Source organism: Macaca nemestrina, chromosome 11 (genome assembly GCF_043159975.1).
Source record: "Macaca nemestrina isolate mMacNem1 chromosome 11, mMacNem.hap1, whole genome shotgun sequence".
Classification (NCBI taxonomy): Eukaryota; Metazoa; Chordata; class Mammalia; order Primates; family Cercopithecidae; genus Macaca; species Macaca nemestrina.
Window position 1 is genome coordinate 20,255,342 of NC_092135.1, and position 14,183 is coordinate 20,269,524.

The following is a 14,183-nucleotide window of genomic DNA, read 5'->3' on the forward strand; positions in this document are numbered from 1 at the left end:
GCAGTGCTACGGTTTGAATGTTCCTTCCAAAACTCATGTTAAAACTTAATCTCCGATGTGGCAATGTAAGAGGTGGGGCCTTTAAGAGGTGATTGGATCATGAGTTCTCTGGCTTCATGAATGGATTAATCCACTTACAGATTAATCAATTAATAGGTTAATGGATTAATGGGTTATCGTGGGAGTGGAACTGGTGGCTTTGAGGAAGAAGAAGAGATCTAAGCTAGCACACTCAGCCCTCTCCTCATGTGATGCCTCCTTGACCTTGGGCTTCTCAGCTTCCATATAACTATAAGAAATTTCTTTTTTTTTTTTTTGAGACGGAGTCTCGCTCTGTAGCCCGGGCTGGAGTGCAGTGACCGGATCTCAGCTCACTGCAAGCTCCGCCTCCCGGGTTTACGCCATTCTCCTGCCTCAGCCTCCCGAGTAGCTGGGACTACAGGCGCCCGCCACCTCGCCCGGCTAGTTTTTTGTATTTTTAGTAGAGACGGGGTTTCACCGTGTTAGCCAGGATGGTCTCGATCTCCTGACCTCGTGATCCGCCCGTCTCGGCCTCCCAAAGTGCTGGGATTACAGGCTTGAGCCACCGCGCCCGGCCAACTATAAGAAATTTCTTTCTTCATACAATACCCAGTTTCCAGACATTTTGTTATAAGCAATAGGAAACAGATGAAGAGAGTCAGGATTAGGTCTAAAACTTTGCTTTTTTTTTTTTTTTTTTTTTAGACTGTCGCCCAGGCTGGAGTGCAATGGCACGATTTCGTTTCACTGCAACCTCTGCCTCCCAGGTTCAAGCAATTCTCATACCTCAGCTTACTGAGCAGCTGGGATTACAGGAGCACACCACCACGCCTGGCTAATTTTTTTGGTATTTGTATTAGAGACGGGGTTTCACCGTGTTGGCCAGGCTGGTCTCAAACTCCTGACCTTAGGTGATCTGCCTGCCTCGGCCTCTCAAAGTGCTGGGATTACAGGCATGAGCCACTGCATTCGGCCTCATTTGTTAATCATCTGCAGCTAGAATAGTTCCCCATTCTGAATTAGGAAAGATTAGAGTTTAAATAAGAATATGTCTGTGTGAAATATAGTAATTAGTTGTATATAGATATATGCTCACATGTACTCGCTTAGCAGAATATGCTTATTCTCTAAACTTTATGTAATTCTCATGATTCTTCAATTAACTATTTTGTTTCTCACATTCTCTGTTGAAGATCCATTAAAATATTTTTAAAACTAGAAACACATAAACTTGAGCAAACTAAATCAACCTGTTAGCAGTTATGTCTTATTCAAACCTGCCAGACAACAAATTACAAACTTAAGGACTGAAATTAGCTGCTCTTGACTTATTATTACCGTTTAGAAGAATTCAGTTACTTTATATTTGAAACTTCCTGAGGGCAGGCACCTTGTTTTTATATTTTTGTTTCCCAGTTTTTGGAACAGTGCCAGGCACATAGCAGCTGCCTTTAACAAATCTTTTCTGAGTGAAAAAATGACAGGTGAGTGAATGAAGATTGCATCATTTCTCTTGAAATTCTATGGAGATTCGTGATCCTTTTGTAGTTCATGAACATGATGACTGGGTGTTCACGCGCATGTGTGAGATGTGCCACCCTTGAACTTTGTTACAATGTCAGTGTATTACCCGTCTGACCTGAAAAGAGAAAAAAATTAAATTCTTTGGAGATGCCTTGCCTAGGTGACTATACTGCTTTCTGGTTCAATCGATAGTGGACTACTTTTAAAAAAAAAAAAAAACACATAAGATATTATGTATGTGTTCTGAAAAGTCCTTGAATTTTTTTCTGACGTTGATTTTACAAAGAGCTTTAAGAAGTTGGATAGCCATCATGCATCCCTTTAAAAACCATATATAGTTATTTATGTCTTATCCCTAGATTCTCAGACTGTGAGAACCCAACAGGCAGAGCTTCTTTGAATCCCTCCAGAGGATTGACCATAGTGCCAAGACAGCAGACACTCGATAGATATGACCAAATGAATGAAAAAATGCTGTCCGATAATTTTGACTTAGAGAATTTTTATCCGAAGAGTTTCTTGTTCTCATACAAGTCTTCCTCTTCCAGCTGCACCTTCTACTGCACTGGTTCTCACAGAGAATTCTTGATTGTCCCTGCATAAAGGCCATCCAGATAGATGAGGATGCTATAGTCAGTCTCATAGTTGTTGCTCCTTTCACAAACAATGTTTGCTCTATAACTAAGATCTAATTAAACTGTTATGCCCCTACATTCCTCTGAGGACTAAGCTGAGGGTGATTTTTCCAGGCTTCTAATCCCTTAAATTGCCTATGCATTAGACTATCTCCCTGTGGCCATTATTGACAACACCTCAAAATATAACTGAATTGTGCCAGAAAGGAAATGCACTTGAATGGAAAAGCCCTTGCCTTTGGATGTGTAGCAAAATAGCTCTTAATACTGAAGAAACAATCTTTTCTGCCTTGTGAACCAGTGAAATCTAATAAAAGTATGTCTCCCCTGGGTATTTTACATCATTAGCATCCTGGCTTCGCACTTTGGTTTAACAAATAACTGATTTTAAAAATTTCTCCTGGGAGAAGGCAAGAAGCCAAAAATATCTTGGAAGAAAACTTTACCTAGCAACCTGATAGGCTGTTTCATGCAGCTTCTAAAATTTAGCTTCATGCGATGAAGCTTTCGTGATTTTTTTAGTTTCTGACTTTTTTATGTATTGACACTTCTTCATGGCTAAGCTGGAAGGAAAAACAATAATGCCTTACACGTGAGTAGCACTTCGTGGTTTTCCTGGTACATTCATTATAAATGTGAGTATGATAATCGATCATCTGTTACATGCCAGGACATTGTGCTGACCATTTTACATATGAACATAGAACTTGGCCAAATCCTATGTAGAAATAGGTATTACAAGTCCCATTTTACTATTGGAGAAACAGGTTCAGAGGAGTTAAGTAATTTTCCCAAAGTTATATAGTTAATAAATGACTGAACCCAGATCTATCTGATCTTAAAACCCAACGACTTTCTTCACTTGAGGAGAATATTAACACATAAGTGAACAAGAAACTGTTTTCCTTTTATATGCACAAATCTCCCTATGTCTATATCCATCTTTTCCTTTCCTTCTTTCTCTTCTCAAAAAAGGCCAGCCTCACCACATATGCTTCATTCCCTCTTGCTGCGTGGGCTCTGAATTCCTCCACTGCCCGGATGCACAAATCCAAGGGGTGTGATTCACAAGGAGTTCTCTGCGGGTGGCACTTCCTGAAGCAAGACTTCAGAACACAATGTGAGTAGTGTCCCTTGGAGCTATGTGACTACCAGCTCTGTGGATTTCCTTTCTTCTCACCTTATTAGGAATTGTTTCCTTCAGCTCTCCCATTTCCTCTTGGCCATCAATCTCTCTCTCTCCTAGAGTATTTCCACCACCATACCAACAGGTCTGCTTACTCTGCTCTAAAGGCAAACAAACAAAAACCCACACACACACACAAAACAAAAACAAAACAAAACAAACAAAAAAAACAACCAATCATCCTAGACTACGTTCCTCTCTTACTTGCTTTTTCAGCAGCGGTCCATATTTACCTTTTGAAGTAGTTTTCTCCCTTGGGTTCTACACCATCACTCTTTCTTTGTTTGCCTTCTATTTCTCTAGCCACTTCTATTCTTTCTCTCCCTTTGCTAGATATTTTTCCTCTATCTATTCTCTAAATATAGAATTTCTTCAGGACTTTATATGAGGTGCCACTTCTTCTCTTTCTATATTCTTTTCTGGAATCACCTCACCTAGACTTGTGATTTAAAATACCATCTCAACCCCAGGTCCTGCCTCTGAGTCCTATTCCTACACTCAATTTTCTCCTTGACATCTCCCCTAAACTATCTGACAAGCTTGTCAAACTTAACATCTGCCAAATTCAACTCTTGTTTTCTTGCTCCTTCCACTTTTCCCCATCTCAGGAAATGGCACCATCCTCACACAGTTGCTTAGGCCAGATATCTGAAAATTATCCTTGATTCTTACCTTTTCCTTATCCCTGAATTCAATACAGTAACAAGTCTTGTCTGACCTACCTCCAAAATACATATCAAATTAGTTCACTTTGCCTGTTGACTACTCTAGTCAAAGATTCTCCACCCTCTCTCACTGGATGTTTTAATAGTCTCCAGCTATTCTTTCTTCTTCTTTTGCCCCCTCCCATGTATTCTTCGTGTAGCATCCAGACATTTGCAAAATGTGAACTGGATTACATTGCTCTTTTGCTTAAAACACTTCAGTGATTTCCAGTGTACTTAAAATAAAGTCCAACCCTGGTGTAGAAGGCCCTATGTGATATGGCTCATGCCAATCTCTTCAACTCTATCACAAACACTGTGTTCTAGGTGCAAGACACTCCTTCAGTTCATTAGATGAATCAGACTTTTCTACCTTTGAGCCTCTGGATAAGTTATTTCCTCTGCTTAGAAGCCTTCCCCACCCCTAACTCGCTTGCCTCTATCTTATCCTTCAGCTCTCCTCCAAGATTCTTCTTGTCAAGGTTACCACTGGCCTCCACATTGCTAATAGCCATGTTGACATATGTGGCACCTCTTCTCTCTGCTCATGCAGCAAAGTTCCAGTTCTTCTACAAGACCCTGAGTTCTTTGAAGTCAAACTCTGTACCTACAATACATTTTCATATCCCTGGAGCCTAACATAGTGATTGGCTTGTAGTGGGTGTTTAATGAATGCCTGTAAGTGAGTGAAGGTGCAAGTTGAGATGTTTTGGGAAAGATTGCTGCAGTAGTAACCCATACTTCCTCACTAGTGTAGTGGATAGAAACCACAAGGATCATCAAGAGACAGGAGTTCAAGGCTTGGCACTAGCAGTAACAACCTGTTGTCAAAATTCTTCTAATGTTTAGTTTCCTCATCTGGTCTATCTACATCACTAAAAAAGAATGATATCTTTCATTCTTATTTTAAGATTAATAATTTTTGGCTGGGTGCGGTGACTCACACCTATAATCCCAGCACTTTGGGAGGCTGAGGCGGGTGAGCACTTGAGCTCAGGAGTTCAAGACCAGCCTGGGTAGCATGGTGAAACCCTGTCTCTACCAAAAATACAAAATACTAGCCAGGCATGGTGGCTTGAGCCTGTGGTCTCAGCTACTCGGCAGGCTGAGGAGGGAGGATCACTTGAGCCTGGGAGGTGTAGGTTGTAGTGAGCAGAGATTGTCCCCTGCACTTCGGCCTGGGCAACAGAGTGAGACTCCATCTCAAAAAAATAAATTAATTAATAAATAATAATAATAATAATTTTTTTTTTGAGATGGAGTCTTGCTCTGTCACCAGGCTGGAGTGCAAGGGTGCGATTCCAGCTCACTGCAACCTCCGCCTCCCAGGTTCAAGTGATTCTCCTGCCTCAGCCTCCTGAGTAGTTGGGACTACAGGCGTGTGCCACCATGCCCAGCTAATTTTTGTATTTTTAGCAGAGATGGGGTTTCCCCATGTTGGCCAGGATGGTCTTGATCTCTTGACCTACCGATCCATCTGCCTTGGCCTCTCTAAGTTCTGGGATGACAGGTGTGAGCCACCACGCCCAGCCAATAATAATTTTTATCACTGAGGCTGTATCTCCCAGTTCCCCACCTCCAAATTCCCTCTGTGGGTTGCAAAACTCATTAAATGAGATTAAATTTTTAAAAACTTTTAATTATGTAAACATTCAAACCTAAACAAAAGTAGAGGAAATAGTATATCACTGGTTTAAACAATTATCCACTCATAACTTTTATTTCATTCCTAGCCTTACTCTTTTCTCCTTCCCATTCCTTTGAGGCAAACCCCAGATGTGGCAGCATTTCATTTGTAAATATTTCAGGAAGAGAATTCTTAACTGCTAGCTGACACCCCTTCTGTTCTTCAACAACTTAAAAAATGAAGCGTTTGTTGAACAGCATGTTGCTCTTCCCAGAAACCAGGTAACAAGTATGATTTTATTTCGGGACAATCAACTAGGCAAGTTCTTACAGGGTCAGGGGGCGCAGGGTAGAAGTGGTGAGTATTACAGCACCTAGCTTAGTGCGCTGCAATCAATAAATAGAGGTTGAATGAAAACAAACCCAATCGTTACAATGTAAGCCAACTGGTACTAACTACAAATAGTGGTTGAATGAAAACAAACCCAACAGGCTTTAGGTCTTTTAATCCAATCTTATCCACATGAGTTTAAGGTCTTGTCCTACCACCTTGCTTCTGTTCCCTTTCTGTATTCATTACAGGAAATTTTCAAGTTTTATTAAACCAGCTACAGCGGAGTTTTATTAACCAGTTGAGGGCGGACTAAAGTCTTCCAGACCCAGACGAAGAAGCAGCACTCCTACTTACCAGGGCGACTCAGGAACAGGGGGCGGGGAGTCAGGGGGCGGGGCCGCCCGGAGCCCCGCCCAGACCCCGCCCACGGCAACTCACCATCCAGCTTCCCCATCTCTTTCGCTCTTCTTCCCGGCAGGCTTAGCGCCCGGTCCGGCGCTCCTCAAGATGGCTGCTGACAGTGAGGTGATTTCTTTGCTCCCTACTTAATCCTAGTCACTATCTAAATTCGTTCCTCCATGTCGTCTCCTTGGGGCTTAATTTCATTTTCTTTTATTCCCCTTCCCGCAGCCCGAATCCGAGGTATTTGAGATCACGGACTTCACCACTGCCTCGGAATGGGAAAGGTGAGTGAATCGCATTTTTGGTTGCCAGCTCCCATGGGCCCTGGAGTCCCCTAGCCGCTTCCCTGACCCCAGACACACCACAAGTGACGCCACTTCTGCGGGAACGGTAATACCATGGGTCCCGGGTCCCCTCCTCCTCTCTTCTCTGGTCAACCGCAAGCCTCTTCCGCGTCTCGCGTCTGGGAAGACGCGGCCCGCCCCCGTCAGCCAATCCTTGAGGCTCAGGCTCTCCCAGAGTTTTGTTTTCTCTACTGTCAGACCGCTTTCCTTAGACTTTGGTTTTCTGGTTGTTACCCACTCGCAAGAACAATTTCCGAGGCTGCAACACCCGTTCCGGTTTTCATTACCGTTTAACTCATTATCGTAAGCAGTAAACTTGGCAGGTGCGTCCCCCACCCCATCCCGTATACGTTGGTATACCCTTTTCAGGAGGAAGTCTTTCTTCAGAGTATTGGTGGTTGTCCGTCTGTCACACTCCCACCATCTCCATGCTGTCTTTAATTTTTTATTTTTATTTATTTTTGGAGACAGAGTCTCAGTCTGTCGCCCAGGCTGGAGTGCAGTGGCGAGGTCATAGCTCACTGCGGCCTCGAACTCCTAGGCTCAGGTGATGCTCCCGCTTTAGCCTCTGGAGGAGCTGGGGCCACAGGCACGCGCCATCACGCCAAACTAATTTTTTAAAGATCTCGTTGTGAGGGGCCGGGCGCGGTGGCTCAAGCCTGTAATCCCAGCACTTTGGGAGGCCGAGATGGGCGGATCACGAGGTCAGGAGATCGAGACCATCCTGGCTAACACGGTGAAACCCCGTCTCTACTAAAAAAATACAAAAAACTAGCCAGGCGAGGTGGCGAGCGTCTGTAGTCCCAGCTACTCGGGAGGCTGAGGCAGGAGAATGGCGTGAACCCGGGAGGCGGAGCTTGCAGTGAGCTGAGATCCGGCCACTGCACTCCAGCCTGGGCAATAGAGCGAGACTCCGTCTCAAAAAAAAAAAAAAAAAAAAAGATCTCGTTGTGTTGCCCAGGCTAGTCTTGAACTCCTGGACTCAAGCCTCGGCCGCCCAAAATGTTGAGATTACAGGCGTGAGCCTCCGCGCCTGGCCTATCCTGTCTTTTAGAATAACCTTTTTAAAAAGTCTGCATATGGCTTTGGAATGCTTTGATTTAAGTTGTTACATTTCAGTGGGTACTGTGTCCAGGCTTCCTGTGCTTATCAAACTCAGATGAACAGCTGTCTGGGTGAAACTGTTCTATCACTGAAATTAGTTGAAAGCCAAGTTTATGGAGGAGTGATAGCTTAGATCGAGAAGGTTTCTGTTGAGTGTCACAGAAAGCCTTCAGTTTTCTGGGTGTCGAAGTCAGTGTTTACGCTGTTATAACATTTTATAATCTTTCTGGTTGGGAGAGGAAATTTGTGGATGTTGTGTCATTAGGTGGTCCTTATTGGAATAATAGACCTGTGGTACCCTTCATAAAATGATCAGTAAGACATAACCACACTGGCAAGATTTCACTGAGCAGGTACTGGGTGTCCAGAGCTATCTACAAAGGGAAAAGCAGAAACTTGACCCATATATTTTTAAAAAACAACAAACAGCAAATAGTTAAAATGTAAGCCAATTTATACTACCTATAAAAATAATAATTAAAATAATTATTATTTAAATAGGGGTGATATTGTGGGCTACAATAGTTGGAGATATTTTCATAGAAAACATAGGAAATGAGCTGGGCCTTGAAAGTGGGAAGTGGTTGGTTAAACATGAGAATGGACTGACATGGGCAGAGACACAGGTGAGAATGAACCTTTGAAGGGACTTGTATCTTTACTAGAGTGAAGACTGTCTATTGAAGGGAAATAAATAAGGTTAATGAGGAAGATGGGATTGGGTTATGGACATCTTCCCAAACTAAATGCAGGAATTCAGATTCAGTATTCCTATGACCAGTGATTCTCATACTTTACATCAGAGTCATAGATTGCTGGACACCATTCTCAGAGTTTCTGATTCTGTAGGTCTGAGGTGGGACTAAAAATTTTGCTTCTGTAACACGGTCTCAGGGAATTCAGATGCTGCTGGTCAGGAGACTGCACTTAGAAAGAACCACTGGTTAAGACAATAGTGAGAGACCCTTGATTTTAGAGTGGCCAGGTGATATGATGAGAGTGGTTTTAGGACATGGTGTAGAATAATGGCAGGAGACTTAACTTGATTCGTAATTAGGATGGTGATTTGTGGACTGGAATACAAAGGGAGCCTAGAAGGGAGGATTGTAACATATTTCAGAGAAGATTTAGGTAATAAGCTTGATGATACGTTAAGAGTGGGAAAAATCAAATGTGAACTGCAGTTTTTTGCCTTAAAGAATGAAGATAAGGAAGTGTCAAAGTGAGAAGATTTGAACCTGTTTTGAACCTGTTGATTTTGAAATAATTTGATGTCTTGAAGGTAGTTAGAAAAATGTAATTCAAATCTTGGAGGGTGGGGGTAGGCAAACATCAGAGTTTTGAATGGAAAAATGATCACTTTCCCTTAGTTAAAAATATCCTGAAGTGGAATATTAAGTCCTTTAGCTTTGCATATGGAAATAATTATTAATGTAGTTATAAGAACTATTGCAAAGTAGAAAATTCTGTTTTTGGCTTTTATACTGTTTGTAGTGTGCATTTTACAATGCATGAGAAAAAATGTTAAGACTTTGAAGTCACAAACCTTGAGTTTAATTTTAAATGAAAGATCTTATTAATACAATATGTTATGAACTATGTAGATCATTTATTGAGAGAACTGTATAGAAGCCCATAACTCTTTTTATCGTTTGTTCATTGACATAATATTTATTGAATCCCCATGTGTCAAGCACAGTGCATATTAGGGATTTAGGGATGTGGTGGTTAGTAAAACAGGTACCGTTTCTGCTCTTACTAAATGTACAGTCTAGTGCATTACAGACACAAATCAAGTAATACAAGTGTGTAATTATGAGTTTATGTAAGAGCTAGAAAGGGAAGGAAACCTGGTCTTATAAGAACCTATAACAAAGGGACCTAATATAGAATAAGGAATCAGGAAATGACCCTTCATTTCCTGAGAGCTTTTAAGGGAAAAATTACTTAGTTTTTCTAGTCAAATCTCAATACTTGTAGGATAAAGTCCAAGTCTCTTAGCTAGTATTGATAGAATTCATTATTCTTATAATAAGTATTTTAAGACATTCCTGGCCGCGCATAGTGGCTCATGCCTGATCCCAGCACTTAGGGAGGCTGAGGCAGGCGGATCACTTGAGCTGAGGAGTTCAAGAGGAGCTGGGGCAGCATGGTGAAACCTTGTCTCTACTAAAAATACAAAAGCTAGCTGGGTGTGGTGATGTGCACCTGTAGTCCCAGCTAGCCAGGAGGCTGAGATAGAAGGATTGCTTGAGTCCTGGAGGACAAGACTGCAGTGAGCCGTGATTACACCACTGCATTCCAGCCTAGGTGACAGAGTTCAGACACTGTCTCAAAAAAAAAAAAACAAAAAAAAATTTCTTATATAACTGTAACAATAATGCCTTATGGTAGAATAAAATATAAAAATCACCTGTAAACTTACCACAGGAAATAACTACTGTTAATTTTTGGACGTATTTCCTTTTAACCTGTGTTATTTGGATCAAATATTAATATTTCTTTTCTTTTTTTTTTTTTTTTTTTTGAGACAGAGTCTCACTCTATCGCCCAGGCTGGGGTGCAGTGGCACAATTTTGGCTCACTGCAACCTGTGCCACCTGGGTTCAACCAGTTCTCTTGCATCAGCCTTCTGAGTAGCTGGGATCGTGCCACTGTGCCCAGCTAATTTTTGTTGTATTTTTAGTAGAGATGGGGTTTCACCGTCTTGAACAAACTGGTCTTGAACTCCTGACCTTGTGATCCACCTGCCTTGGCCTCCCACAGTGCTGGGATTACAGGCGTGAGTCACTGTGCCTGGCCTTTGTGTATTTTCTTTTGACTGACATGATTTTTAATGGGTGCATATTAGTCCTCGGAGTGGATGAACATACCATTAATTTACAAGGGTTTGCTGCAGTTGGGCATTGAGGTAACTTCCAGTTTTTTTGCTTTCATAAATATAGTATACATTTCATGCAAATTTTTGCTTGCCTATGGATATATTTAAATTTTTTCTTTTTGGTAAACATGTAAACTTGTTTCTAGAGCACTCATTTTCAAACCTACTAATTGTCATCACTGACCCCCTGCCATGAATTAGTGTATGAATTGATACTGCATTTAATTTTAAAGAGGATTTACTAAGAAGCCTCAGATGAATCATAGATTTATTATTACTACCTTAAAACATAAATATTAGTTCATAATGTCACTGAAGAAAAAAATCTGTTGCCTTTTCATACAGTTTGACTAAAATTAACTCTAGTACTCTAGTAGTACTTCCTAGGTGTTTAGGGAGCAATGTTGCTGTTAGATTGCATCATACTTAGCTTATATAAGAAGTCAACTTAGAGTAATAACAAGTCTTCTGAATGTGTCTTTGACTGAGACTTGACAGTTTTCATTTAGTGATGTTGAACATGTTGCTAGTCAAAATTCAGTTCTCTTTTTAATAGGCCTTCTTGATCATTGGATTTAAAGATTAGTGAATAGTTTTAAGATCTGTCAGTTATCCTTAAAATTGACATATTTACTTGTAATTTCTTGTCAGCTGTCCATTAAAACTTGTTTTAGTTTCATGAACCAAGTTCCCAAATAATACTTTCTTTTTTTGTTGGGGTGGGGGGAGTAAATCAGGGAATTCCTAATATATTTAAAGGAAAAGTTTATTTAAGTAGGTCAGTTATTTTGGGTAGGAGAGAGATTATTGGTTTCATAATTTTATTTATTTATTTTTGAGATGGAATCTCGCTCTGTCGCCCAGGCTGGAGTGCAGTGGCACGATCTCTGCTCACTGCAATGTCTGCTTCTATGTGATTTTTGTGCCTCAGCCTCTTGCATAGCTGGGATTACAGATGTGTGTCACCATACCGGGCTAATTTTTTTTGTATTTGTGATAGGCTAGTCTTAAACTCCCAACCTCAGGTGACCTGCCCACCTCGGCCTTCCACAGGGCTGGGATTACAGGCATGAGCCTCTGCACCCAGCCCATAATTATCTTTAATAGTATCATTTTAGTCTGTCAGTTTTTATTTGTGCCCCAAATTTGTTTTATTCATTTTAATAGAAATTCGTTAATTCTCAATTTACATTTTGTGGAAGGCAGAATGCTTTTGTTGGGTAAGCAGTAGATATAAATGAATCAAAACCTAAGAATTCTTGAATGAAAGATTATTTGTCTTACCCCATATCCATAAATGAAGTTAGCAATACTAGGTGTACTGAGTCCTCTCTGGTCAAATTGTTAAAATATAAAAAATACCTTTTTAAAGAAATTATATAATAATAGGAAAAAATGTGTGCTGTTGTATTTAGAAGCTTTCTCCCCACTTCCTAGGTTTATTTCCAAAGTTGAAGAAGTCTTGAATGACTGGAAACTGATTGGAAACTCTTTGGGAAAGCCACTTGAAAAGGTCAGATCTATTTGCTGGTGTCTCTAAATGACTATTTACTTTGAAACCTCTATTTTCCAGCCCTTTGCTGCATTTGGCACATTTGAATTAAATGTTTTTTAAAGTTATGTATAATCTATGAACATCAAATGGCATTTGGAAGAATTTGGATTTAAATCTGTGGCAAATGATATATGTAAGACATTTGTGAAATGTTTAAATAATAAAGTTATATATATATATATAAAATATTCTTGTGAGTGATTCTTTGTGAGTGAAATTTGCTTCTCTTTTGCCGTCTCCCTTGGAATGTTAAAACATATTTTTAAAAGTTTTTTAGTTTGTCAGAGAAACATTGCAGTGACCAGCTTCTTTGGTAGCATATTTTGCTTAACGAATGAGGAAAATTCTAGTACTTAACCACTGATTTACTGTAGTTAACAACTATTTCACTCAGTTTTTGTATTTTAGAATATCACTAGTAACATCACCCTGCTGTTTTAAACTTTTTAACTTACGGATGTTTTAAGGATTTTATTTAAGATGAAAAAATTACTCTTTGAAATTGAGATAGAAATCAAATTCTAATCTAAAGTATTGGTAGTTTTATTCATAAGCCACATCCCAAATGTTTAATGAAGAATGTACTCTGAGAACAAACCTAGATTCACTGTGAAGGGATCTAACAATTTGATTTTAAGTTTATGTAGATGCTTAGTTTGTTAGATAAATTCTTTTGAAATAAAATTTATGGTTGGTTTTATTACAACTCAATACTACTAACTCAGTGATAACTTATTAACTCAGTAATTATTAATTCAATGGTAATTTAATTATAATTTACCCTGTGTTAGGAACTTTGAGTTCTCAATATTTGCTAGGGTTTTTCAGCTTTGTGATGGTGATACTATCAAAAAAGACACTGTCAAAATGCATTAGGAAGCCAGGCAACATAGTGAGACCTGGTCTCTTAAGGAAAAAAAATCTCCTTATTTGTATCAATATGAACAGAAAAAGTAAGACTACATATAAGGAATACATCATTTAAAGACTCTTGGCAATATATAAATTGATTTACTACATTACGTGTGTGAATAAAGAAAATGTGACACTTTCAAACACGGGTCATTCTATTCCACTTGAAACACATACATAACAATTGATATAGATGCCAATAAGATTAAAGGCAAAATAAGCTGGATATAGCTAGAATAGGAAATGATTTACACTACCAAAAAGAGAGCTAGATCGGGTACTTAGGAGCTCTGATATTCTTTCATTCTTTGATTTACGTGTATTTACTGAGTATCTGCTATGTGCCTGATGTGAAGAAATTGTGAACAAGATAAGATCAGTGTTGCCGTTGAACATAAATTCTAGTGAGGGTGATCAGTAAAGAAACATTAAAATTTTATATTATTATTAATTTTTAAATTGATATATGATGTACATATTTTGGGGTACATGTGATAATTTGATACATTCATATAATCAAATCAGTGTAATTGGGAACCCTTAAATATTTATCTTTATGCTAGGAACATACAAATTACTTTCTTTTAGCTATTTTGAAATGTACAGTCAATTAGTGTTACCTAAAGTCACTCTAAGGGTTAAAGTTTTAGATGCTAAATTCAGTTTTGGAATTTAAGTGGTAATTATTTAAAGTAGGTAGCATACTGCCAGGCATGTAGTAGAGGCTAATGAAGTGTTAGTTCCAGTCTGTTTCTCCCTACTAGATAGTAGTACATAAATAAGATATAGAAAATATGGGCAGATTTCAAGGTGAGCTGTAACTATGATGAATAGGAAGAAAGTGTAGAGGACAGGGATTGTTTGGTGTAGAAAAGAAAGTTTAGAGACTTCCTTAGAAGATTTTTTTTTTTTTTTGAGACGGAGTCTCGCTCTGTCGCCCAGGCGGGAGTGCAGT

The 14,183-nt window shown here is 39.6% G+C and overlaps 1 protein-coding gene and 1 non-coding gene across 6 annotated transcripts in view; both read left to right on the forward strand.

The window, feature by feature from the left end:
- The first annotated feature begins 1,557 nt into the window (after nucleotides 1-1,557).
- On the forward strand, nucleotides 1,558-1,661 carry LOC112428614 (small nucleolar RNA U13). Its single transcript, XR_003020652.1, has one exon. It is a non-coding gene; the product is annotated as a small nucleolar RNA U13 (small nucleolar RNA).
- A 4,784-nt stretch (nucleotides 1,662-6,445) lies between these two features.
- The window catches only part of LOC105492555 (RAB3 GTPase activating protein catalytic subunit 1), a 109,027-nt gene continuing 101,289 nt past the window's right edge, over nucleotides 6,446-14,183 (forward strand). For 3 of the 5 annotated variants that reach the window (XM_011759773.3, XM_011759775.3, XM_011759776.3), the window contains exons 1-3: nucleotides 6,447-6,555; nucleotides 6,661-6,716; nucleotides 12,199-12,274. In XM_011759773.3, coding sequence (XP_011758075.2) covers nucleotides 6,538-6,555; nucleotides 6,661-6,716; nucleotides 12,199-12,274 — 150 coding nt within the window. In that variant the 5' untranslated portion in view covers nucleotides 6,447-6,537. Of the gene's footprint in view, nucleotides 6,556-6,660; nucleotides 6,717-12,198; nucleotides 12,275-14,183 lie in introns of all 5 variants that reach the window. The other 2 variants (XM_011759774.3, XM_011759777.2) reach the window with 2 other exon arrangements.